The sequence below is a fragment of the Penicillium soppii genome (assembly GCF_028829465.1).
Source record: "Penicillium soppii strain IBT 18220 chromosome Unknown utg000002l, whole genome shotgun sequence".
Lineage (NCBI taxonomy): Eukaryota > Fungi > Ascomycota > Eurotiomycetes > Eurotiales > Aspergillaceae > Penicillium > Penicillium soppii.
This window is the reverse complement of record NW_026643232.1, coordinates 1064119-1090147: the sequence shown is the minus strand read 5'-3', so window position 1 is coordinate 1090147 and position 26029 is coordinate 1064119. Positions and strand designations below refer to the sequence as shown.

Below are 26029 nucleotides of genomic sequence, written 5' to 3'. Positions count from 1 at the left end.
CACGAATTGCCATAGAAGAGTGCTCCGGAGGGCAATGTTTCAGTTGATTTGACACTGTATTGTGGCAATAAACGAGTTAGGGCACAATCAGTTCAGGGTCATCACTCACGACCTCCCCCAGAGAAAAACATACATATCAAGAGATCTTCCTAGTCAGAAGGCCCACACAACCCTTGGAAATCCAGAATAATGGCAAAACGGGCAACTGCCGTGTACTGTTTGCAGATCCGGCGGGGGAGAATAACCGACATCCGATGAAGGCCTGGAAAATGTTTGCTTCAATAGTTCAACCGATTGGTGTGGCTGCATCTGCATCAAACAGTTCTGAACTTGGTCATTGTCGAGGGAACTTACCAAAGGCCTTCTGAGGCCTAGATGTATATATCTGGAGGTATATACCTAGGGTATTTTCTCTGGCAAACGCCCTGATCTCCAGAGTAAATAGAGGGCAATGGGAAGAAAAAAAAAGAAAGAAGAATTAAACACCAAATTAAACATAATAAAAGACAACGAACGCTCAAATGTCTCAATGGAGAATTTTCAGCTTTAAAAAAAAAACAAGAAAAAGCCTGACACCTGTCACTTTGACGAGCACGAGCACGAGCGAGCCTCCTCCGAACCAAGCTCTAGAAGAACAAGGAAAAAAAATTATTGATTACCGCAGGGATCAATGATTGTAAAAAAGAGTGATCGACAACAAGGGTCTTTAGCGCCAGCGCAACTGGATTGAAGTGGAAATAGGAAAAAAAGCAATTCGCACTAAAATGAAGCAGACGTGGGTACTTGGCCAAAGTGGATAGGTGTCTAAATGAGATGAATCTATTTTGTACTCACTTGGTGTAGAGGATCTCGATCACGATCGACGCCCAAAGCTAAAAAGGGGAATATAGAGATGACCATGGAGATGCATGAACTTCTGGGATACTTGCAAGGTTCATTGGTTTCGCGTTACATGACATTGGATACGTGATGGGATAAGGAATGGTGTTAGTGTTAGTGAGTTAGGAGGCTAGAAGGTGAGAGTATAGAAACATGGTAGTAAGATATCGTATAATAGTATGATAGTTTGGTAGTATGGCAGTATATGGTAGTCGGTTAGTATCAGAGAAATTATAAAAGGTCACTGTACACTAGCTGTGTCAGGACACGAGCAAAATAAAAGAGAGCTCTGAGATTACCTAGTGTCAAATAACATTCTGAGCCTGGAAGTATCGTCTCCACGCCAAGGGTTTGACGATGCACGACATTCGGGGGGAAGTAAAAGTTGAGATTCATGACCAATTTAAGCAGACTTTTTTTGACTCGCCAGGAACATATTGGGATTGAGACTGGCCCTTGTTGCAGGCGATACGGAGGCAACCCCCCTGTTGGACTGAAGAGAAGAAGTCTAGGGCTGACCTTCAAGAGGCGTAAGAAGCAGACTTGAGAGGCTTGCTTATTGTCCCTCCCACGTGTGTATGTGTGGCTCTTGCCAGTGTCATGATACCCGTTAAAATCCTGCAGGAGGCCGGCCGTTTCCAACGTTTCTGCCGTGAAACAGGTCATAGACTGGAGGAGGAGAGGACCGTGAACGTGGATGTCATACTGATTTCAGAGCTCAAGGTAGAAGTCAAATCAGAGTCAACACAAGAAGGAAAACTGGGAAAAGTAAACCAGAGACAATGCCAAGAGGTTGAAAATCCCGATTCTTTTGGTAGAGCCTGCTTAGTGCATAAACCGGTGAGGGATATAAGCACAAACAGCTCAATCCCAGGGTCGATCAAGGCCCTTAATAAGATCCGCTGCACGTCGATCTCAAGAACGTAATGTATCCAACGGGGACACTCGGAAGATATGCCGCTCGATTGGTAAGTTATCGTTGTACAAGGTCGATCATGTTAAAATCCTCCTATGCAGAAAGAATAAAAATAGGAGAATAACAAGCAAAAGCAAAGAAAGAAAAGAAACGCAAAGAAAAGCAAAGAAAGAGAACAGAGACAAGAGATAGAAAAGATGAAACTGCAAGAGGCTCAGTTAGTTCTTCTCCGGCTGGCGCTCCCGGTAGGTGGTGATTGGTCAAAGCTCCGAACAACCTCTCCTCATTCCGTTTCCTCCTTCAACTTCTTAATTTCTGAACCAATCAACTTCTCCAATGAGCGCGCTTTTAGAAACATCCCTAGGCGACATTGTCATAGACCTGTTGGTCGAAGACGCGCCCAAAGCGTGTAACAAGTAAGTGGCTGTCACTTGGTTGGCGGTGCTGAAACTGAAACTAATTTGTTTGCTATAGCTTCTTGAAGCTGTGCAAGCTCAAGTATTACAATTTTTCGCCCATTCACAGCGTTCAAAAGAATTTTACCTTCCAAACCGGAGACCCACTCGGTCCTGACGCCCCGGAAAGTGATGGAGGATCATCAGTATGGGGTCTGTTGGACGGACCCTCCAAGAGGACTTTCCCGATCGAGGTGCCGCGGAAATTGAAACACTTGGAGCGTGGCACCGTGAGCATGGCAACGGTTCCTGCTACGAATGATCCCGACCAACGACTGGCGGCTAGTCAATTCATTATCACACTAGGAGAGAATCTGGATTATCTGGATGGGAAGGCTGCGATCTTTGGTAAGGTGGTCGAGGGCTTCGAGGTCTTGGATAAAATCAATGAATCTTTCATCGATGATCGCGGTCGACCGTTGAAGGATATCCGAATTCGTCACACAATTGTCCTGGATGACCCTTTCGATGACCCGCCCACATTGATTGAGCCCGCGGAAAGCCCCATGCCTTCCAAGGCGCAATTGGCGACTGTCAGGATTGCGGACGATGAGGACCTGGATGACAATATGGACGAAGAAGCGATGGACAAGCTACGACGAGAACGGGAGGCTCGCGCGCAGGCCTTGACATTGGAGATGGTGGGGGATCTGCCTTTTGCCGATGTCAGGCCGCCAGAGAATATCCTTTTCGTTTGCAAATTGAACCCGGTCACACAAGGTATGTCATGTTCCCCATGTGCTGTGTGGACTTTTGCTCATCTCTACTAGATGACGATCTGAATTTGATCTTCAGTCGGTTTGGGAAGATCTTGTCTTGCGAGGTCATTCGAGACAAGCGTACCAATGAGAGTCTACAATATGCCTTTATCGAGTTCGACCAACAAAAGGACTGTGAACAGGCCTACTTCAAGATGCAGGGTGTTCTACTTGATGACCACCGCATTCATGTGGATTTCTCACAGAGTGTAAGTCCATCGCGACGCATAGAGACCCATACATGCTAATTCATCCATAGGTTTCTAAGCTATCCGAATCCTGGCGCAACTCAGCTGTCACCAAGCGCCGACCGAGAGGTGGTTTCGGTGGTGTTGATGATCTGGAAGAGAAACGCCAGTACCGAGAGGTTGTCGACGCTCCTGTGGACGAAGATGACGCCAGATACAGGATGGTATTTGACAAAAACAAGAAGAAGGATGCTCCGGTCAACCCTCCACGTGAATCCTCAGATCGAAATCGTGGGTCCCGTCGCGACAGAGGGAGTCGAAGCCCCAGGCGAAATGATGATCGATACCGTCGTCGTTCTTATAGTCGCAGTCCCCGCAGAGATTCACGGAGAGACCGAGACCGAGAACGAGATTACCGTGATGATCGGAGATACTAGGATATACCCAGTCAAAAGCCGATGTACCATCATATTTAAACAAGGCATCCATGACTACTCAAGCATAACACCAATTGATGACATAACATATTGCATATAAATTGTAAACACAATGTAGACCTCCAACGTAGTCACACCTACATAGGTAGTATTGTACAATATTGTACTTCGCCCCTTGGAAAGCCCCGCCACTAGTTCCAGTAGGTCTCACTCGGCAATTCGTTAGTCACTTTCGTTTTCATGGCGCTCGCTATAATTCGCCTACATTATTGTTATATAGTATGTAGATCTTGAAACCTGTCTAAAAAAAGTGACTAAAAATAACTGTGGGTTACAGATAAATAGTGTTTTTAGTGTGAGGTGTTCTACGGTGAGTACTTACTCAGCTCGAGCTTCACCCCCATTTATTTACTTTTCTCCGCCACTTTCCCCCTCAATTCTACTTTCATCCTATAATTCACATTCACAATGGCTGGTGTTATTAAAGATGCCGTTTCCAACGTTCTCGGAAAACTTCAAGGCACAACCCCAGAGGTTCCTCGTGAACCTTCAACCGAAGAGTTCCAATCACTAGTACAGAAGTACAACGAGGCCGGACAAGGCCATGTCTTCGCCTTTGCCGAGGAATTGACCACCATCGAAAAATCTCAACTCTTCCACCAGCTCTCCAACTTCAATCCCGCCCGCATTAATGAGTTGGCCGACAAAGCCCTCAACCCTCCCCCCGCTTCAACCGGTCCCGTAGTTCTCGAGCCTCTCCCCGAATCCGCCACAGCATCCATCATCGACTCCAGCGCCGCCGACATCCAAAAATGGAACGACGAAGGTCTGAAGCTCGTCGCCGAGAACAAGGTCGCCGTCGTCCTCATGGCCGGCGGCCAGGGAACTCGTCTCGGCAGCTCCGCCCCTAAGGGCTGCTTCGACATCGGGCTTCTCAGCGAGAAGTCCCTCTTCCAATTGCAGGCCCAGCGCATCGCAAAGCTGCAGTCCATGGCCGGTGGCAGCACCATCATTCCCTGGTACATCATGACCAGCGGCCCTACTCGCAAGCCCACAGAAGAGTTCTTCGAAAAGAACAACTACTTCGGCCTGGCCAAGGCCAACGTTATGATCTTCGAACAGGGCGTTCTCCCCTGCATCTCCAACGATGGCAAGATCCTGCTCGAGACCAAGGCCAAGGCTGCCGTCGCCCCGGACGGAAACGGCGGTATTTACCAGGCCCTCGTTGTCTCTGGCGTCCGCGAGGACATGCGCAAGCGCGGCATTCAGCACATCCACCTCTACGGCGTGGACAACTGTCTCGTGAAGGTCGCCGACCCGGTCTTCATTGGTTTCTCGGCCTCTAAGGACGTCGACATCGCGACCAAGGTCGTGCGCAAGCGTAACGCCACCGAGTCTGTCGGTTTGATCCTGCTCAAGAACGGAAAGCCCGATGTCGTCGAGTACTCCGAGATCGACACCGCGACTGCCGAGGCAAAGGACCCCAAGCAGCCCGATGTGCTCATGTACCGCGCTGCCAACATCGTCAACCACTACTACTCCTTCCGATTCTTGGAGTCGATTGAGAACTGGGCACACCAGCTTCCTCACCACGTTGCTCGCAAGAAGATTCCCTTCACAGATGCTGAGACGGGTGAATTCGTTAAGCCCGAGAAGCCTAATGGTGTGAAGCTGGAGCAGTTCGTTTTCGACGTTTTCCCTATGACGCCGCTGGACAAGTTTGCCAGTATTGAGGTTCGTCGCGAGGATGAGTTCTCGCCCTTAAAGAATGCTCGTGGTACCGGCGAGGATGACCCGGATACTAGCCGTGATGATATTATGGCGCAGGGTCAACGCTGGGTGGAGGCTGCGGGTGGTATTGTCATTACTGAGGGTGAGGCGAAGGGTGTTGAGGTTTCACCTCTCATTAGCTACGTATGTCTTTCTCTTTTGATTCTAACGATACTTTTGATACTAACTGTTTTACAGGGTGGTGAAAACTTGGAATTCCTCAAGGGGAGAGAAATTAAAGCACCTGCTATTCTGGAACGAGAGGAGTAGAATAGAAAAGGTCTTTTTTGGAACGATGAAATGAATATAGTTTTCTTTTTGGTTTAGGAATGGATCTTCTGTAGAATGTAGGGCGGGAATTTCTTCTCACGGTATAGAGTATATAATATAGAATCCTATATCCCTTGTTATATACACTGCTATATACACTGCTATATGCATTGTTAAGTATACAAAGTAAATAAATGAATCAGCAACCTTACGCAATACGGAAAAGCCCGGGAGCTAAGCTGTCAAGCGTTTGACGAGTTTGCAGTTCTTTTTCCACTTTTCCTTTCTTCGTTTCGAGAATTCTTTAGGAGTTGTTGACGGTTGAGAGAGATAGAGATTCGAAGTTGTTGAGTGAGTTGAACATTCCTGTTGTTCCTGTGGCTTTTTTTTATTCTGTTCTTTGTGTGTCCCACTTTTCGATTTTCCCAAAAGTGGGCTGTTTCAACATCCCCTCCAAAAGAGATTCTCACTAACAAGGTGCATATTTATATTGGATAGAGAACTTTGACATTTTTGAAGAAGTTATTGTGAGCGTGAGTTTTTCATTCGTTTTCGCTTTTCGACCTCGTGCTTCCCCGCCGGCAATGCCGATCTACACGTCTTTTCCCCCTCCTTCCGCTGAAAATTTGAGATCGCATCGCAACCCGATAAGCTTGGGATATGGATATACTGGGACTGGTGGATATGTGAAATTGGCATGCGCAAGCAACTTGACCACAATTATTTCCATCCGAGTTGCCCTCCTCGATCGCAATGGAGGGGAAGAAGACGTGGCTTATCGGAGCTATATACCATGACCTCGGCACCGACTGACTCGCCATAGAATACCGCCAAGATGATGCTGTCTCGTCGTGCATGCTACAAGTGTGGTACTATTGGCCACTATGCTGGTTAGTAGAATGAATGGCATTGCCGCGCAAAAATTAACCCGGATCCTAGAGGTCTGCTCTTCCACCGAGCGTCTCTGCTACAACTGTATGTGAAAATCCCCTCCACACTTCATACGCACCAATTGTTAATACCTTTGACCTCACAGGCAAGCAGCCCGGTATGCCCATGTCCGATCTCGAACTAAAAACAAGCTCCTAACGCGTCCAGGCCACGAGTCCAGCGCCTGCCCTCTTCCCCGTACCACCGAGAGTAAGCGATTCTCAACACCAACCACCACAAACACAGAACTAACACCACCCAGCCAAGCAGTGCTACAACTGCCAGGGTGTCGGTCACGTCCAGGCTGACTGCCCCACCCTCCGCCTGAACGGCGGATCCAACGGCCGCTGCTACAACTGCAGCCAACCCGGCCACCTTGCCGTAAGTTCGCGCCCTCCAGCATAGCAAAAACCCACTTTAACAAATCCCAGCGCAACTGCACCAATCCCGCCGCCGCTACTGCCCCCGGCGCCGGAACCGGAGCTCCCACCGGCCCCGCCGCTACCCGCGGCGGCCGTGGTGGCTTCCAAGGCGGTTTCCGCGGTGGCTTCCAGGGCTACCCCCGCGCCGCGACCTGCTACAAGTGCGGCGGCCCCAACCACTTCGCCCGTGACTGCCAGGCTCAGGCCATGAAGTGCTACGCCTGCGGCAAGCTCGGTCACATCTCTCGCGACTGCACCGCTCCCAACGGCGGCCCGCTCAGCTCTGCTGGTAAGGTCTGTTACAAGTGTGCTCAGGCGGGCCACATCTCCCGCGAGTGCCCCACCAACGAGGGTGCTCCCGTTCCTGCCCCGGCTGCCGTGGCTGTTGCCGCTGCCGAGACTGAGGACGCGCCCGTTGCTGCGCCTGTCCCTGTCGCTGCTGTGGCTGTTGAGGAGGCTGTGCCTGCTCCTGCCCCTGCTGCGGCTCCTACAACTGCTGCCGCATAGGTCTCTTGAACTCTCCATATATTTGCCCTATAATGGGAATTTTTGAATCTGCATGGTCATTCTTCCCCCTAAACCTCGATTTGGGCCCTTTCTCTCCTCTTCCTTTGCATATATTTGAATCACGCCCTCGTTAGGAAGGGTTTTTGGTCCGGCGACAAAAACAGCTGCGTGTTTTTTTCCTTTATTTTATCACCCCTATGTATGAAACAGAAAAAGTTTCCTGAATTTTTGTTTTTTTCACCCACTCTTACGATTGGCGTCTGTTGTCTATTCTCATCTTCTGGTTATGTCGGTTGACTCTTGATTGCGGGTTTCCCAAGAGATGATGCAGTGGCTGAGATGAGTTGAGAGGGAGATCGTTGCAATGTGTGATGGGAAGAGTCGTGGAGAGTAAGTATTTCGAGAGTCCAAAAAAGACATTTCACCTATTTATTTATTTTCTTTGCGTAGATTGTGTTTGATTTATAGAACAGAGACTTGTCCTGGTGTTGTCTGAACCCGTGACTTCAAACACGTCGAGTTCTCCCACCTTTTGTTCGTCTTTCCTTTCCATCATTCATCTCACCATAATCATTCCATTTCAGTCAAAATGCCAGGCTCGATGGGAAGTGAGGAGTTCAACGATGAAGATGTACAAGTTCCCTCCACACCCAAGACTGATGACTTGACACCCATCTGACCATCAGCAGGCCTTCATCGTAGAAATCGACAGCATTCAAGCCCATGGCATCAATGCAGCTGATATCACCAAGCTGAAAGCCAATGGCTTCCACACCGTTGCCGTCAGTACTCATCCTGTCCTGCCATGCATCATATCTAACAACTCACCAGTCCGTCCACGGCGCAACCCGTAAAACCCTCCTCAAAATCAAAGGCTTCAGCGAAGTCAAAGTCGAAAAAGTAAAAGAAGCAATCCAGAAATGCCTCCCATCAGCGACAGGCTTCATCACCGCCATGGAACTCCACCACCAACGCAAAAAAGTAGTCCGCATCTCTACAGGAAGTAAACAGTTCGACTCAATTCTCAACGGGTACCGTACCTTCCTCTCCCTCTCCTCCGTTCCCCCAATATCTCAAACCCCCAATACCAACACACTCTAACAAACCCAGCGGCTTCCAAAGCATGTCCATAAGCGAAGTCTACGGCGAATTCCGCTGCGGCAAAACCCAACTCAGCCACACCATGTCTGTGATAGCCCAGCTACCCCGCGACCTCGGCGGCGCAGACAGTAAGGTAGCCTACATCGACACAGAAGGAACTTTCCGCCCCGAGCGCATCGCCCAGATAGCAGAGCGATTCGGCATAGATCCCGATACCGCGCAGGAGAACATTGCATATGCGCGCGCCCTCAACAGCGAGCACCAGCTCGAACTGCTGAACTCACTCAGTCGTGAGTTCGCTGGCGGCGAGTTCCGTTTGCTCATTATTGATAGCATTATGAATTGTTTTCGGGTGGATTACAGTGGGCGTGGCGAGTTGGCGGATCGGCAGCAAAAATTGAATCAGTTTCTTATGAGGTTGGCGCATATGGCTGAAGGTGAGATTTTGTTGTGTTTTGCTCTTGGGTTCAGGCTTTTGCTGATTCGCGAAGAGTTCAATGTTTGTGTCTTGATAGTGAGTGTCAATGGTGTCCTTGTGTGTTGGCATGGGGACTTATGTTTTGCCTTTGCAGACAAATCAGGTTCAGAGTGACCCTGGCGCTAGTGCGCTTTTTGCTGGTGCTGATGGGCGCAAGCCTGTTGGTGGTCATGTTCTTGCACATGCCTCGACTACTCGTGTGCTGCTGAGGAAGGGCCGTGGTGATGAGCGGGTTGCGAAGATTCAGGATTCGCCAGGTATGTTGCTTTGCTTTGGTGTGTGCTGCTGTACTGACTTTTGAAAGACTGTGCTGAGCGTGAGGCTATCTATGTCATTACCAATGGTGGTATCAATGATCCTGACAAGGTTTGAAGCTGGAGAGGTATGGTGACTGAATTGGTTGTGACGACGATTTCCAAGAATTTCTATATCGATGAAAGCTGGATGGGAAACTTCATTAATAAGTCAAGTATATTACAGCTCATATTCTAAATTATATTGTTAAGATGCCATTTGAAAGTCGAGTCGTTGCAATGGATGTAGAAGCCCTAAGTGAAGGGTCACCGCCTGGACCGCCGCTCTGGCAAACCGGCAAAATTCCATGCCAAGAAAAAAACCGCAGAAAAAGTTCAGCTCAATCAACGCAACAATCCAGCATCAACCTCATATTCAAAATGAAGGGAGAATCAGTGGAGGTACCAGGGTACACCACCCTACCGGTGCAGCTCCCCACAACACCCCTATTCCCCAAACCCGCCACCCACTACCTCTACATCCGCCCCCACGAGCCCCGAATCCCAGACCCAGATTCCACCCGCTCCCTCTTCATCGTCAACATCCCAATCGACACAACAGAAGCCCACATCCGCCACCTATTCGGCACGCAACTATCTGCCGGCCGCGTCGAGCGCGTCCAATTCGAAGATGTCCCGACCAAAAAGCGCACAGCAGCAACAAGCACAGAAACCAACACCTCGAAAAAGAAGCGCAAGCGCGTAACAGCCGACGAATTCGAGCACCACCTCGAATCCATCTCCCTTCCCTCAACCTGGGACCGCAAACTGCAAAAGAGCGGCGCCCACGCCATCGTCATCTTCGCCGACAAAGCCAGCATGGACTCCAGCCTAAAAGCATCCGCCAAGGCCGCCAAGCGCGGCTCCTCCATCGTCTGGGCAGAGAACCTGCCTGCTAACCGGATCCCCGCGCTCGGTTTAAACAGATACGTCGCTCACGAGCGCTTGCAGTACCCCGAGCGTGGGACGCTGCTCCGCGCCGTGAACGAGTTCATGACTACCTTCAGTGCTGTTTCGGAGGCGCGCAAGCGCGAAGATCATAAGCGCTTTGCGGAGCCGGATGAGGATGGTTTCGTTACTGTGCAGCATGGGCCGAAGTTGAACTCTGTTGCTAGGGAGGAGGAGTTGCGTGAGCTCGTTGAGAAGGAGAAGAAGAAGAGGGAGGGTCTTGAGGACTTTTATCGATTCCAGTCTAGGGAGAAGAGAAAGGAGAGGCAGAATCGGTTGCTTAAGAGGTTCGATGAGGATAAGAAGAAGTTGGCGGATATTAAGGCTCGGAGGGGCAAGATTCGGGTGAGTTTTCGGTTTCTCGGGTTCTTGGTTTCTTGGGATTTGCTGACTTTTTTGATAGCCTGAGTGAGCTTTTGTATGGAGCGTGGCGTTTTGGGTGCAGGATAAAAGGACCGTGGCGTCCAATGTACATGTGAGTTGGTCTTTGTCTTTTTTTTCTTTTCCTTCTTCTTTGGCTTTGTCTCCCTGATGAGCACGCTGGGGCCATAGTAGTAAGACGCGCTTCGTTCGCTGTCTGCCATGTCTGCAACCACCAGCATTACTACAATCTTCTCACCTTCTGAATTGGAGATCTTGTTGAAATTGTTATCGCGCTTGTTAGTTTCGCATTTGCTAATAATCGATTAGATGAATACATACATGATAGCTAAATATCAATTCTTGATTCAGTATATACTTATTTCATGTAGTCATATATGTACATGTAGCTATAAATGTACACAATTAATGTATAGATGTATTGAAGCTTGTAGACGTTTATGTCTCCGCACAGACCAAGGCTTGGCATGACATCCCACCTCTAGCACTTAAGTTGCTTCAATGTCTACATATGTACCGGAGAATGGCTAGCTCTCGAGACCTTTCTTCTTCCATTTTAGTGCTCACTTCTTGCTGCTTTTTGATATCAGAGTTAAATTGAGCACGCCTCTGAACACACTGACTCGCTCACAGAGTAGGCTCAGAGTAGAAATCAAACGAATTAAGTAAGCTATATTTGAAATTATATTTCCTTTTAAAAGAAAGATTATTCTAGTCAGGGCTCTATATGTTATGCACGACTAAGGGGTCGTCGCTAGGTTAGCTAAAACCGGGAGATACTTCTCAGATGTCCCGCAGACTGCCAATTATCAACGATCTGTCTCTTAACTATACCGTATTCTATCCTAAGCCATGTTTCTGTCTGAAAAAAACCCAATGCTTTTATGTACAGCAGTGAGGAATATTGGTCAATGGCCGAAAGGCTCGACTGGCAAGTAGTGCTTAGTCAACATGGCTATGACAACACTGGCTGCACAATATGCGCAGACATGCCGCCTCCAGTGATAACAGCAAGTTTTGCACTACAGTCATCAGAACAAGGGCCTATGGCTCGATCGAATCGTGTCATGGTTCAACAACAGCCGCAGAAACCCAAGGGCGGATATTACATCGAAGACCACTCAATCGTCAAAAGTAAGAATTTTTCTACAGAATATCCTACGGTAAACCAATTTCAGCTTGCTTCGTACCACCGGTAGGGTATAGCAGTGTTTGCCCTTTGTTATTGCGAATGGAGATATCATGTCACTGCTACCGTGCGAGAGAAGGGTTTCAATAACAGCAAAGTGTATATCAGATACTCCGCGCTGCATCGGCCTCTTTACTTTCAACCTCAACCAGTTCGTAAAGAACTTCAACGTGACGGGCCCGCGCCTTGCTGATCCCCGACTACGGCATTATTGGTGCGGAGACCCACCCACTCTGTCCAAATATCCAATCATCTGAGCTAATTACCCGCTATCGTTGACGGGGCTTCGAGAAACCCCACCAATTGTTATAGCCTGCTCATGAATACCAATGAAGCTACGTAGACTATGTCACGCGTTACTGCTAGCAGTTTCCTAGGTGAGCGCCGCTTTACGGTCGCGCGACCGGGGGTCGGGCTGGCCGCTCAGCTTGGCTATGGTGATACGTTTTTGGATATGGCTGCTGACTCCGAAACACTGATCTTTTGGTCTCTGCACACAGCCAAGCGACAGCATTTTTTATTGGTGACTTTATGGCTCGAGCTGCCGTTGCCCTCCACTATACTTATGATGATGATGTCCTACGGTATGATTTTGTCCGTATCACCAGGATGACTGGACTGCTGGGACATGGGTTTTCTCAGATCAGAATGATCACACTGTAAATCAGACTGTATACTGTGGGAAGGATGAGAAGAAGCACACTGGGGTTGTCGAGGCCCCTGTTGCGACGTCGCTGGGTTTGATTACTGTGGTTGTGACGCTGCTCAGTAGTTGCGTTGAGCTTAGCCTTTAGGAATATTGTATCTATTTATCTGATGACTTAATATCTGAACCTTTTGGTTTCTTTTTCGATCCTCACTGCGAGGTTGCTGTACCTGGGTAATCTTGAGTTCATTGGAGCTTCAGCGCCTTGATACCTGGGCCGAAGAAGGTGAGCGTACAGTCGACGGAGTGAGACCGGATGCTTCCTCTGCCCTGCCCAATATTTGTAGTGTCGATACCAAGGCTGCTATGAGTTACCAGGGGCCTAGCTAAGACACCAAAATTCAAATACACCTGTAGACTATCTTAGAGAGTACCACTGGGTGATGAAAGAGGCTTGTTTGATAATGATGTCTCATACTGGGATTTTTGTCCCGGCAGTATGATTGCCTCTAATTGCCGATTCATAAGATCAAAGAAGAATACTTACAATTGGAAGGACAATCTGCAAGTAGCAAACTTGAGTGTATTCCTGTGACTAAATGACTAGGCACATTCAAGTCACCTGATGAAGAGCTGAGGGGCTGAGTTCACCTGGAGGTGGGCTGAGCCGGAGCCACCCCGTGTCTCTATACAAGCAACTCCAACACCACAGTTTGTGTAGCTAACACATAATAAAATGGCCTCCGATAGCTCATTTATCTCATTCGGAGGTGCCAATTCTGGATTCCAGGTTGGTGTCAATCATGGGACGATTTTGAACTCTTTCCGAGGTAGGTTGAAAAGATGAGCACCAAACTCGTCTGCGTTGATTAAGATTTACCAGATCAAGAGGTATCCGAAGGAGCTCTCAGACAATTTTATATGGTTCCTTTTAGCCGTAATTCCAACTTCGTCGCCGACGAGGAAATCTTGGATCAAATCCAGAAGCTTTCCACGCCAGGATCTCGAACAGCACTTGTTGGGTTGGGAGGTATTGGGTAGGTTCGGTATTCGAAATAAGTTCCGGCTTTGAACCGCTAATACCGAGAAGAAAGACACAGGTTGCTCTTGAGTACTGCTATCGAGTCCGAGATCAATCGCCAGACACATCGGTGTTCTGGGTCCATGCGAGCAGCGCAGCCCGTTTTCAACAGAGCTATCGGGAACTTGCCGGTTACAACAGGATTCCCCACCGCGCTGACCCTGATGCAAATATCTTTAAATTAGTACACGACTGGATCAGCGACAAACAGGAGAGATGGATCCTCGTTTTGGACAATGTTGACGACGATACCCTCTACCCTTTATCGGGAAAAAACCAAGAGGATAATGTGGTCGATGAATTCGACGCTTCAAAAACGCCGCTTGAAGCATACATTCCTTCTAGTGATTATGGATCGATCATTATAACTACACGCAGCATGCGCGCGGCATTGAGGACTACAGAGTATCGCAATATCATTCTAATCGGAGAAATGAAACAATCAGCGGCACATACTCTCCTAAAAAACATGCTAGGCTCAAAGACAAAAGATGAAGAAGCCATAATTCTTTTACAACAATTAGGCCATCATCCACTTGCAATCGCTCAAGCCGCTAGCTACATTCGGACTCAATCACCTCTGATGAGCATATCGAAGTATCTAGAACTTTTCCAGAAAAGCGAGCACGAACAGACCGAACTACTTAGTCAAGAAGCTGGCTTTTTGCACCGTGACTGGGATCAAAGTAAATCAGTCTTAACGACATGGCAAATCACCTTTGACTATCTACAACAGATAGCCCCATCGGCTGTGGAACTATTGTCTCTGATGAGCTTTTTTGACCCGGATGGATTCACCGAAAACTTGCTCCGAAGTCAATCCGACGAAAATCAGAGCAGTTTTGAAACTAGGAAAGACAGTGATTCAGATGATCATGACCTTTATTACTGGTCATTCGAGAAAGATCTGTTTTTACTACGAGATTACTCACTCGTTTCAATTCAGGCAAGCGGTAAAATATTTACCATGCACAGGTTGATTCAACTTGCAGTGAAGACCTGGCTTAGAAACCAAAACCAGTCTGAGATTTGGAAGACGAAATTTATCGACAATTTGTGCCGCGAATTCTCACTAGAAGACTTCGACAGCTGGGAGAAATCGCAATCCTTATTTCCCCATGTGAAAGTGGCAATGTCCCAGCGTCCTACCATCGACTCATCTCGGCTAAAGTGGGCTACACTTCTTCAGAAAGGGGCCCTGTATTCAAGCATGATTGGGAGTACGGTAGATATGAGGCAGATGGCCGAGAAAGCATTCGAGGCGAGGGTGGAATTACTGGGCTCAGATGACCTGGAGACTATGGACTCCGCGATGACAATCACTCGAGCGTATATACTTGAGAGTCAATGGAATAAAGCAGAGGAGCTAGCGAAGCGACTGGTATCGGATTATAGCCACCTACTTGGAGAGGAGCATCCCGTCATGCTCAAAGTGACAACCTATCTGGCCTTGACCTACTGGTATCAAGGCCGATGGCAGGAGGCAGAGCTACTGAATTTGAAAGTACTCAAGATACAAGAGCGAATCCTTGGTGAAGAGCACTTGGATACCGTGACGAGTTTAAGTAATCTAGCTTTAACACACTGGAACCAAGGTCGGTGGCAGGAAGCGGCATTGCTACACTCTCGAGTGCTCGAGATCCGAAGGAAGGTGCTTGGCCCCAATCATCCAGATACTCTTACCAGCATGAGTAACCTCGCAACAACATACTGGAACCAGGGAAGATGGCACGATGCGGAGATATTGGGAAAGGATGTCCTTGATATCCGCATTCGTTTGTTAGGACGAGAGCACGCAGACACTTTGACTAGCATGAATAATCTCGCTTCGGTCTACCGCAACCAAGGCCGTCTGGCAGAAGCTGAATCCTTGTCCGTACAGGTCCTTGAGACATACCAGCATCTCCAAGGGCGGGAGCATCAGAATACCCTCGGTAGCATGAATAACCTTGCATCAGACTATCGAAACCAAGGTCGATGGAGCGAAGCAGAAGCACTTCAAAAACAAGTTCTGAAGTCTCACGAGAAAGTATTGGGCCTGGATCACCCCGATACCTTGAACAGTATGGCCAACTTGGCAGCAGTATATCGCAACCAAGGTCGTTGGGGCGAGGCTGAAGCCTTACAACTGCGCGTGCTTGAGAAAAGTCAGAGAATATTGGGGCCTATGCATCCGGATGTGCTTATGTCCCAGAACGATCTAGCATTGATCTACAAAGACCAGGGGAGACTGAACGAGGCGGTGGAAATTCTGCTGCAAGTCACAGAATCTCAGACAATACAACTTGGCAGAAAGCATCCAGACACGCTTTTCGCTATGGGAAATTTGGCTTCAATCTTCTTTGACCAATCCCGGTGGAAGGACGCTGAATCGTTGTTGACTGAAACTCTTCAAATGGGCCGGGAAGTACTCGGACCAGATCACCCAAGTGTGCTTTCGAACATGAATGCTCTGGCAGTTAACCACAGAAGTCAAGGCAAGATCGATGATGCCGAACAAATGCAACTGATGGTCATGCATGCTCGTCAGAGAACCCTGGGTCCGGAGCATCCTGACACGCTGAATAGCATGGAAGATCTGGCGTTGCTTCTTTTTGATAAGGGCCAGCGGGAGGAGGCTGAAAACCTTGAGAGAAAGGTGAAACAAATTCGAGTGAAAATATTTGGAGAACGACACCCAGACACAACAAAAGCGATTGACCTCCTTGGTAAATTCTCCCAAAAGAGAACTTCGAATAAGACATCCGACTACGAAGACTCAGACTCGGACCTTTCAGATTCAGGATCCATCATTACTACTTTCTCGCTTGCCGGCGGTGCCTCTTCCAATTCATCGTTCGATCAACCAATATTTATCAGTGGTGTGGATATACTTTCTGCCTCACTGTTAAGAAATACCCATTTTCAAGAACTCTGCAAATCTGCGCTCCTGGAGAAGCGATATCCAAGAGCCAAGGTTCACAGAAACCTAACGAAACTTCTCCGGCTTTTTTCATCTCATTTGGGTCGAGAGACACAAGCAAAAGACCATATGAATGTCATTCAATTTGTGCAACGAGCATCATTCCACATTGCAAGCCGAATATTGCAAAGCCCTGAGATCGTTGGCCCTTCTGGACTCAAGGAATCTAACCTTAGCCAGCTTTCGCAGGAAACCGCGAAGGCTAGGATAGACGAGTACTTCAAGTCACAGCGAAATCAGGTCGGGCTCGCCTCCAACCAGCAAACTTCAGAGGAGCGCTCAAGCGCCAATCCTTTACCCGAACCTCGAGGTGTTGAACGGGCCGAGTCCGACTCGGATGAGTATTCGAGCCTTGATGGACTGGATGAACAAGAAGCTCAAGACCAGACGATTGGAGATAACTTTCATATTGTTGAGGAATTTTTGTTCAGAACGACCGCGTTCCCAACCATGGAAAGAGAATTTTTTGATTTTGTTTTCCCTTCATTCCGCTCCATCATGATGCGCTGGATTTCAAAGCAGCGTGGATCTGGAGCCTTCACACAAAAGCAGCTCCAGAACCTCGAGGCGATAGTTAGCGAACTGCAACATATCACTCCTGATCGAATTTCTTTCAGTTTGCAAGACACGTCCTCCGCAGTAAACAAAATCAAAGGCAGGTGGGAGAGGTTTACGGGAGAGACATGGGACTGGTGGCCACTAGCTCCATACATGCGCCCCCTGGCGAGGGGCGAAGCTCGTTTACATTGGAATTGTGTAAGTTGATGAACCAAACCCATAACTTTCTGCCACTGAGTTTGACCTTTCTTTACAACTAGACTTGCGGCAGGTCTAGATGGGCTGAAGTCCCTCTATCCTTCGCAAAAACAGTCACGGGCGCTTCTGGGAAGAAACTTGCCCCGTCATATATCTCACAAGGGGGCCAAAACCAGATAGCGCCTGATTCCCAACCACCCAATGCAGCAGCCCCAGGGGATTCCCGCCAAGGACCGGCCAAGCAGAGCCATATTCTGGGTCAAGGTCCAGCTCATATGCCGATGGGTCCAAATCTCAAAGCCAAGTCTTGGGAGAGAAACAACCCAGATCTTCATGTCTTCCTTGTCACATTACACTCTTCACTACTGAGAAGCTCCTATTATCGTCTAGCTCAGACAACAACAAAATCCATGACCGACAAAGCCTTTTTTTCTTGGGTCAGGGCCACGTATTATCGTCATCGAGGATTCTTCTCAAATTGCTTTAGTGTCTATAGGTATTCCCACTGTGAGTTCTTTAAGGTACGTCAAGCGGTCGGCGTCTTATACGTATCTTGTTCGAAACAACTAAATATATACCTTTATAGTTTGAAAGGTTTTCCCAGGCTGCATACACTCCTTTGTGTCCGGAGTACCCTGATACACAGCAATCATCATATCATTTCTTCCCAAGACCTATCCACCCTGAACCACCTGTTGATCCACATCAGTTTGAACACTGGTTTGAATCCTATACTTGGTATTTCAGGATCCTTCGAAGAATTGCCAAGAGGTTCTCGACTACATCGTCATGGGATGAGCCATTCGATGACGTTTTTGTCACTCAAAGGCTTCCAAAGCGTGATAGCACTCTAGAGGAACGAGACCCTTCACACGAGATCTTCTGGGGCCTTTACATTATCGAGAAGCGATCGACCCGGATGTTGCTATTATGGAGCTTCGCTTCCTTGGTACCGTCATTTTACTTTTTTTTCGCGTGGTTATTCAAATGGGGGCACCATGGCGATCTTCAAAATGCTTCAGTACCGCTCAGTATCTCAATGGGGTTGTTCGCAACATTTTGGCTGTGTATCACATTCAGTGCACCAAGCTTTGAGAGCCGCCGCAAGTTTCATTGAAGATTCAATGGAGCAGATTATTCTGAATGAACACTTCGGTGAAACTGATTTCTATCCATCCTGCATGTAGCTCCCAACATGAAGAGGAAAATAGGATCGTTTAAATATTTCTGGCGGTCGCTCTAGTTTCGCACTTCCTAAATATCGCTTGCCTCTTTTAAGTCACGAGTTAGCTAGTGTTTGCATTGTTAAGCTGCAAAGAAACTCCCACAGTCCTGCCAGACCCACTTTCATGGGACCAAAATCTACTCCGTAGTGACAGGGGAGTCCTGTGGCGGGAGCCCCACGGGACATGTCAAGGTCTACCAGGTACTTATCACCCTCTTAGGTAGATGTTTAGAGGTTGTCTAGAGTTGTCCACTGATTAGTCATAAAGTACCATCGAGTACTCAGTAAGCGCCCAAGAGCATCTACAGTACAAAGTATCAGTCATCATTCACGTGACTGGTTTGAGCTCGTGCTGATATCTACTCTGAGAGCGTGAGTCTGAGCGCCCTTAATAAAGCGGCGGCAGCTCGAATAGGAAAACCCCACCCGCCACGGAAAATCAAGTCCATCTATATACAACGTATGTACGGATCTATGCAAATATTTAAGATGGGGGAACCCTAGAACTGCTTGGGGTAACATATGGAAACTATCCTAGGGAAAAATCGCATCATCACACGGCCTGAGACAAAAGCTTTCGTTATATATTTTGCAAGTTCACGTCTTGCGCATAAGCTACACGTCTTCCAGAACATCATCAAAAGCATCAAAAATATCAACCCCCCCAAATCAATATTGAATTAATTCCAACTATACCGAACCATCAGATCCCCTTCAACACAAACAAGCTCAAAGTCAAACCCAAAATGGCCCCAGGCAAGATCAAAGAACCAAACTCCGACTCGGACTCCGACTCCAACGTGGAATTCGAAGATGTCCCAATCGCCCACGCAGACACAGATGCAGATGCAGATGCGGACATTCCCATTGTTCTCCGCCCACCAACATGGACACCGACCCTCTCACTTCCACCTCAACGAGCCTCGCCCATCCCCTCAGGCTCAGACGAAGAAACCCAACTCCGCGGTCAGATAAGCACAGGACTCGAACGAGTCAACTACCGCAAAATGAAATCCGACATGGGCATGGACGCACCCGATACGCCCCACGCCCAGCGCAGATACGAGTCCTTCGCCCAGCTAGCAGCTGACGTGGAGGATCTAATTGATATGCTTTGGGTATCTGCTACACGTAAGCGCATACATGGATCCCCCTCATAAGCGTTCCCCGCACGTTTAGTCTCTATGTCTATCAGGCGAGTTAACATCCACAGCGGCAATCCAAACAGAAGCCCTCATAACCCTAGCCGGACTAATTGAGTCCTCCCTTCCCTCGTTCCCCTTCTCGGTTCAACCGACCCTCTCAATCCTGCACAAGCTGGACAGTATATTTGCCGCTTTGTGCACCGGTACGCACCCGATTACCGGGGCTGCGCTGCCGGGTGCAGTGCTTGGCCAGTCTCTTGCCACGGAGACGCAGAAAGTTCGGATTCGGAGTTTGGCGGAGAGCACCAGGTATCGGGTTTTTTCGTGTTTGGGGTCTTCGAGTAGTACTTCTGCTGGGTTTGATGGGGATGAGGAGGAAGTGTATGAATTTAATGAGCCCTGGATGTTGGAGGCTACGAAGGTTTATGAGAAGTGTCTTATGTTGCTTGCTGAGCAGGATAATGTTGAGGTGGAGTTTAGTTGTTAGGCTTTTTTTTCATTTGTTTTGTTTGTTCTTGAAGTATCTTGAGATTCGACGTTGACTATGTATGTACAATGTTAGAAGTACAATGTAAAAAGGAAGATGGATCTATGATATTTTTAGAATGCACTTATCTTTAGTATGCAGCAAAAACGCTTAGGCCATCGGACTTAGATTTAGGCAGTGACATAATAGCACCCACACGGTGGACACACCAGTTTGCATACAATTTTTAATCTACATTGAGATTGTAATGAATTCTAAAAAAATATATGAAACATTCTAGAAACTTCTCTAGAACCCTCGCAAAGCCCGAAGGGAAAAAAAATTAGATGTGGAGCAAAGACATGCAGAGCTGAGGTTTGTAATGGAGTATACAGTAAGCGTGCCCGTACCTTGAATTCAGGTAACAGTCACAAAGCGCTTTGGGATTCTGTGTGGACAGAACTGAGCGAACTAAGTGGATGTGAGCCCTGAAAGTGGGGACTGTTTGTGTCTGGTGCTCAGCCTCGCTCAGGTGAATGAGCCAGTCGTAGCTCTGAAGTGACTACTGGAGTGCTTTGACTTTCCACTTGAATCCTGAACAATACAATCTAGGAAAGATCTTGTTTCTGGGAGGTTTTATATGTTGGTTCTTTATTATATAGTGTGCTGCCGTGGTTGGGATTTATATTACATTGATTACTGGATGGTTATTCATACTTACTGGAACTGGGTCTGGGACTGGAGCTGAGGGTATGCCCTACATTTAATCTTAACAAAGCATACAGACTATATGTACTAGTTATGAACTATAATACCCCAGATACATTGTAGCTTGCGATGTACAAGGACCCTGGCCCTCTTACAATTCCCGTGTCTCACTATGCAAGGGCTGAATTAGCTTATTTCTTAGATCCATATGATATCAGACCTCCAACATCCCTTGCAAACCCCTACAACATTGTATACAATATACGTTGTAAACTGACCTTGAATATATTTATAGTACATTCATTATGTCCATATAGACATAAAGTATAATATAGTAACCAGCTTCAACAGTATAAAGTAAGTAAAAACGCGTCGCGTACCGTGTACATCACCCGCCAAGCACCTCCAGATGGTAATGGTAATTTCAATACGAGCGGCCCAGCAAACCCGACCAATAGGCAAACTATTACTCTTCCATGGTTCTGGAATTTTTTTCTTCGTTCTTTGTTTTATGCGTATATGTAGGTAGGCGGGTGACGTATTGTGTAACCAAAATTTCCTGGAATGTCGGCAGATGTAGCCTGTCTTTGGAATAAGGTGTGAAGGATCCTTGCTTGTATATTTACATTGAACAACCTTGCTTTGAAAAGAGCTTGAGCCCAGGGCTGCAGCTAGTAGATGGGATGCAGGGGAGAGGGTATGGAAAATTACATATAGATTACTGTAATGTGAGTTCCATGGTTCTGTGCTTGGGTGCGTTCCTTGGCTCTGATGATACGTACATATGGAGGAAAGTGATTTATACTACATGTAGCTATAGCTAGTTATAGTTACACATGTACAGAGTAACTGTGTATGTAGTTTATATGCGCATTTATGTGGAACATCTCTATAGTATATGTATCTCATCTACATCTAGGCAGCGTTGAATATACAGAATCACATCCAATTGTAAACAAACGATTCACCAAGACTTCAGCCAGACTCAGGCGGAAATTACCTCAGCATATGACGATAAGAAGGTCCACCTGGACAAGTCACATTGCGAGGACAGCGACAGGTCCTTGCAGATTTCATGCGTTGGGGCTTTCCGTGCCCCTTGTTGAACAATATTGTATGTTTTTACCGTAGTTACTACCACTACTGTTTTTGTTTCCCTTGATCTTGTTTGTACATATGTTGTATGTTCGCATGCGGATCGAGCGGAAGGATTTAATCGATCGGCAACTCTACCTCGGTCTTATACGTGATGTATCAGCTGAATCTCCCGGGCTTCCCGGGATCCTGGACGGAGAATCCAGCAAGCCCCGCATATTGATGCAGTGCATTTGACAGGAATTCCGGGGGTATTAAGCAATATATCAACATGTACTTACATGGGGCTTAAAAGGGATTAAGTTCGAGGTAAGGTGCAGTAGGTTAGAAATAAATTGGGTGGTTATTGTTACTACCTGCCTAAATACATGACTACTATACTGCTATTCATACTATTAGTTACTATTAACTCATACGATAACTACATAACCATGCAAGTTATATAGCTATGGACAATATAAAAACAAATAACGTTGGGTAATCTTATATTACTTGTAAAAATACCAATACCCGAAATACCAATACCACCATACCTGGTCACGTAACTCGTTTCCCACTTCCCCTCCCTCATGAGATTTCAATTCTTCATTTTCTTCTTCCCCTCTACTTCCCCTCTCTTTTCCTTATTGTTCGGATAAGATTTCGGTTTCGATTTTTTCTTGTTGGGAGTTCTGCTTTCCCTTGTTGCAATACTTTTTTTGTTTGCCTCGCGCATTTCCAGTTTTTCGTTAGATATCATCATATCTAGGTGAGTTCTGCTATTTCGCATTATCAGCCTCTTTCATCATTATACCGCGCAAAACCCTGGGAACACTCGAAGTGCAACATATCATCTCTCGCTTCTTTACATGATTTTATGCCTCTATGATTATACTCGACTTCGCCTTGACCAGTGCTTTGGTGTCTCGATTTTCTACCGGTCGCGCCTCGATATGGATATGGGAATGGACGGATTGGGCGGTCGCATTTGGACTTTGAAGACGGAAACGGCCGGCGCATGATCCACCAAATGGAAATGAGCCATTTTCGTCGCGCGCAAATTCCATATTCTCTTCGTCCTCCGTCTCCGTTTGATCCACTTTTCAATATTCGCTTCTCTCGTTGCTACCCGAAGCTCTGGTCTTGGCGATTCCCGATTCCCGGCTTGAGGCTGAAATTCCTATTTGCGCAAAAGCAATCGCTTGGTCTCCCCATTCACTTTTTGTTCTCATTTGCTTCGCTTCGTTTGATCAATCACTTTCGCTTTCGCTGCGTATATCTCGGTTCGCCTTTTACATTTTCGCTTCAAAAAAGTTCTAATCCGTTATTTATTTAGCAAGCTTTAACGTCTTTGCCTGGCTTCGTTACGAACTTGATCTCACGCCGGTCTTTCTTTAACGACTCCACGAAAGTTCTAGTCGTTCAGCCTTTCTATATTCTTACGTCGACTTTCGAACTTTGAGCTTTGCAATGTCTTACAACAACTTCGAAAACTTCCCTCAACAGGACCCCGCCGCCGCTGGCGCTCCGGCTCCCGTTGACACCAACATGACTGGCCAGGCTGATCCCTCCGCCGCTCAGTTCCAGGGCCCCGTCCCTGGTGATGCCAACTCCGCCTCCGGTCCCCAGCAGGGCGCCGATGGCAAGACCACCCTCTGGATGGGTGAGCTCGAGCCCTGGATTGATGAGAACTTCATCCGCAACCTTTGGTTCCAGATGGGTGAGCAGGTCAACGTCAAGATGATCCGTGACAAGTTCTCTGGGTAAGACACTGTCCTTGTTTGGTCTTTTTCTTTGGCGTGAATTATCGCTTGGAAGATTGTTTCTAATGTTGGTAGTAGGAGCAATGCTGGCTACTGCTTCGTCGACTTCGCCTCCCCTGCCGCCGCTGCCAAGGCCCTTTCCCTGAACGGCACTCCTATGCCCAACACCAACCGTGTCTTCAAGCTCAACTGGGCTACCGGCGGCGGTCTGGCTGATCGCAGGTAAGCTATAACTTTGGGTTATCCTTGATGGCCTTTGTTTTTTGTTTTGTCTCGTTATAGTACTAATAAGACTTCTGTTCTCCAGCCGTGATGACCGTGGCCCCGAGTACTCCATCTTCGTTGGTGACCTCGGCCCTGAGGTTAACGAATACGTTCTCGTCTCCCTCTTCCAGAGCCGCTTCCCCTCGTGCAAGTCCGCCAAGATCATGACCGACCCCATCTCCGGCATGTCCCGCGGTTACGGCTTCGTTCGCTTCTCCGATGAGAACGACCAGCAGCGTGCTCTCACCGAGATGCAGGGTGTCTACTGCGGCAACCGCCCCATGCGCATCTCCACCGCTACCCCTAAGAACAAGGGTCCCGGTGTTGGCGGCAACGGCGGTGGCATGGGTATGCCCGGCCCCGCTGGCATGTACCCTCCCATGGGTGGCCCTCCCATGCCCTTCTACGGTGCTCCCCAGCCCATGAACCAGTTTACCGACCCCAACAACACCACTGTGTTCGTCGGTGGCCTTTCCGGCTACGTCACCGAGGATGAGCTCCGTTCGTTCTTCCAGGGCTTCGGAGAAATCACCTACGTCAAGATTCCCCCTGGAAAGGGTTGCGGTTTCGTCCAGTTCGTCCAGCGCCACGCCGCCGAGATGGCCATCAACCAGATGCAGGGCTACCCCATCGGTAACTCCCGCGTTCGTCTGTCCTGGGGTCGCTCCCAGAACAACTCCGGCCCCGCCGGCAGCCCTTACCGCCCTGCTCCCCCGCCTCCTCCCATGTACCCCTCCATGGGCATGCCCCCGGCCCACGGGTATGGCGGTTTTGCCCCTATGAAGGTGAGCGATCACCACCACCCTGGCAGCCCGATCCCGGATCAAATTTGAAGCAGGCGGTCGGCTGACTACTCTCCAGTAAGCGTTTCCTTTGATTGAAAGCACCACCAGGAGTTGTCTGCGTCATTCCAACAATGGGTCTATTGTGTCATATCCGTGATTCCCCTGGTTTCTGCCAAGGCTATAGCTCTTGATGAGCATTTGTCTCCTGTGCTACGCATTTCCTTTTTACGTGAGCGCTATTACCTTAGCAAGATCTGAGCTTTCTCCCCTTTCAATCTGTCTTGTTCTTATGTATCTCTTTCTCTTTTTTATCCCTCTTTGCGCTCTTTCGTATCCTCCCTTTTTTAACTATTTTTCGATGTCTACTCTGCCCTTATGCTATCGGAATTTTTTTCTCCGCCCTGGGTCTTTGTCTGCGTGTAACGGAAGTCCGAATTGTTCATGCGCTTCTTTTCCCTTATACTCCTTGGGCAGGCATTCTGCGAAAAGTTCCATTTCCCTACGCTACACCTTATTTCCTTTGTGTCACTTTTTTTTTCTTTTTTTCTTCAAGCAGCTAAATTGAATTATGTTCGCTTCGAGGAATGTTTTTTTTTTTTGTTTGATCCCCCTTTGTTTGTTAGAACGACCTCCGCTTGTACAACACCCTGTTTCGTGCGCCTCAGCGTTGAAAGCTTTCTGGTCTGCAATAATGTCGCTGCATTCTTGTACGGCTGGCGTTCGGCTAGTGGGTCTTTACTATTTATTTTCCTTCTTCATCGTCTTGTGGCTGGTTCCGATTCGATGTTAGATGTTGTAGTTTGGGGTTGGGTTAGGCATCATGTGTAGTCTTTAGATTGGAATGCATCTGCTCCATTTGACACTTGATTGAAGACGGATCTTTCTTTCTGTGATCTTCACTCATGTTGATCCCGGTTGGATATTGCATGCGTAAAGTGTGAAGAATTAGGGCTATTTTAGGTCTAGAGCGTCATTTCATTGTCATCTACCTGACCATGTATTTTTTAGAAAAAGACATCTTTCTAGCTATCTTTTTGTATATCTTTTAATGTATTTGTATCTGATAAAAGCTCTTTAGAGGGTTGCATTATCATCTTCTATTGCGTTCTCTATGCGTTCTCTATATGTTCTCTATACACAGTTTCCTTCCTACTCATCCCTTTTTACCGGTCTGTTTCAAGTCTCTCTTAATACTCTTTTATAGCCTCTCACTATCTTGATCGCGTAAAATT

General features: G+C 47.7%; 9 protein-coding genes across 9 annotated transcripts; all 9 read left to right on the top strand.

Annotated features, from left to right (window-relative positions):
- Nucleotides 1–2131: 2131 nt before the first annotated feature.
- On the top strand, nt 2132–3633 carry N7529_001741 (PPIL4 family peptidylprolyl isomerase; the record flags this gene model as incomplete). Its single annotated transcript, XM_057237272.1, has 4 exons — nt 2132–2211; nt 2270–2970; nt 3021–3217; nt 3268–3633. The coding sequence occupies 4 exons, from the start codon at nt 2132–2134 to the stop codon at nt 3631–3633; spliced, it is 1344 nt and encodes a 447-aa protein (XP_057101959.1).
- A 468-nt stretch (nt 3634–4101) lies between these two features.
- N7529_001740 (UDP-N-acetylglucosamine diphosphorylase) lies at nt 4102–5673 on the top strand (the record flags this gene model as incomplete). Its single annotated transcript, XM_057237271.1, has 2 exons — nt 4102–5547; nt 5602–5673. The coding sequence occupies 2 exons, from the start codon at nt 4102–4104 to the stop codon at nt 5671–5673; spliced, it is 1518 nt and encodes a 505-aa protein (XP_057101958.1).
- An 835-nt stretch (nt 5674–6508) lies between these two features.
- gisB (putative zinc knuckle nucleic acid binding protein) lies at nt 6509–7532 on the top strand (the record flags this gene model as incomplete). The annotated part of the gene is made up of 6 exons (XM_057237270.1): nt 6509–6563; nt 6613–6648; nt 6710–6721; nt 6772–6813; nt 6866–6984; nt 7035–7532. 6 exons carry the CDS (start codon nt 6509–6511, stop codon nt 7530–7532), a joined length of 762 nt encoding a protein of 253 aa, XP_057101957.1.
- A 589-nt stretch (nt 7533–8121) lies between these two features.
- Nucleotides 8122–9483, top strand: N7529_001738 (recombinase DMC1; the record flags this gene model as incomplete). The annotated part of the gene is made up of 6 exons (XM_057237269.1): nt 8122–8163; nt 8222–8314; nt 8364–8563; nt 8643–9147; nt 9206–9368; nt 9416–9483. The coding sequence occupies 6 exons, from the start codon at nt 8122–8124 to the stop codon at nt 9481–9483; spliced, it is 1071 nt and encodes a 356-aa protein (XP_057101956.1).
- A 302-nt stretch (nt 9484–9785) lies between these two features.
- Nucleotides 9786–10764, top strand: N7529_001737 (putative ribosomal small subunit assembly protein; the record flags this gene model as incomplete). Its single annotated transcript, XM_057237268.1, has 2 exons — nt 9786–10697; nt 10756–10764. The coding sequence occupies 2 exons, from the start codon at nt 9786–9788 to the stop codon at nt 10762–10764; spliced, it is 921 nt and encodes a 306-aa protein (XP_057101955.1).
- Nucleotides 10765–11722: 958 nt separating this feature from the next.
- Nucleotides 11723–11932, top strand: N7529_001736 (uncharacterized protein; the record flags this gene model as incomplete). Its single annotated transcript, XM_057237267.1, is given in 2 exon segments — nt 11723–11867; nt 11886–11932. 2 exon segments carry the CDS (start codon nt 11723–11725, stop codon nt 11930–11932), a joined length of 192 nt encoding a protein of 63 aa, XP_057101954.1.
- Nucleotides 11933–13304: 1372 nt separating this feature from the next.
- N7529_001735 (tetratricopeptide repeat protein) lies at nt 13305–17376 on the top strand (the record flags this gene model as incomplete). Its single annotated transcript, XM_057237266.1, has 3 exons — nt 13305–13398; nt 13452–13605; nt 13659–17376. The coding sequence occupies 3 exons, from the start codon at nt 13305–13307 to the stop codon at nt 17374–17376; spliced, it is 3966 nt and encodes a 1321-aa protein (XP_057101953.1).
- Nucleotides 17377–19338: 1962 nt separating this feature from the next.
- N7529_001734 (general transcription factor IIH subunit TFB6 family) lies at nt 19339–20224 on the top strand (the record flags this gene model as incomplete). Its single annotated transcript, XM_057237265.1, has 2 exons — nt 19339–19723; nt 19806–20224. The coding sequence occupies 2 exons, from the start codon at nt 19339–19341 to the stop codon at nt 20222–20224; spliced, it is 804 nt and encodes a 267-aa protein (XP_057101952.1).
- A 3231-nt stretch (nt 20225–23455) lies between these two features.
- On the top strand, nt 23456–24845 carry N7529_001733 (RNA-binding protein; the record flags this gene model as incomplete). The annotated part of the gene is made up of 3 exons (XM_057237264.1): nt 23456–23748; nt 23827–23970; nt 24056–24845. The coding sequence occupies 3 exons, from the start codon at nt 23456–23458 to the stop codon at nt 24843–24845; spliced, it is 1227 nt and encodes a 408-aa protein (XP_057101951.1).
- Nucleotides 24846–26029: the final 1184 nt, after the last annotated feature.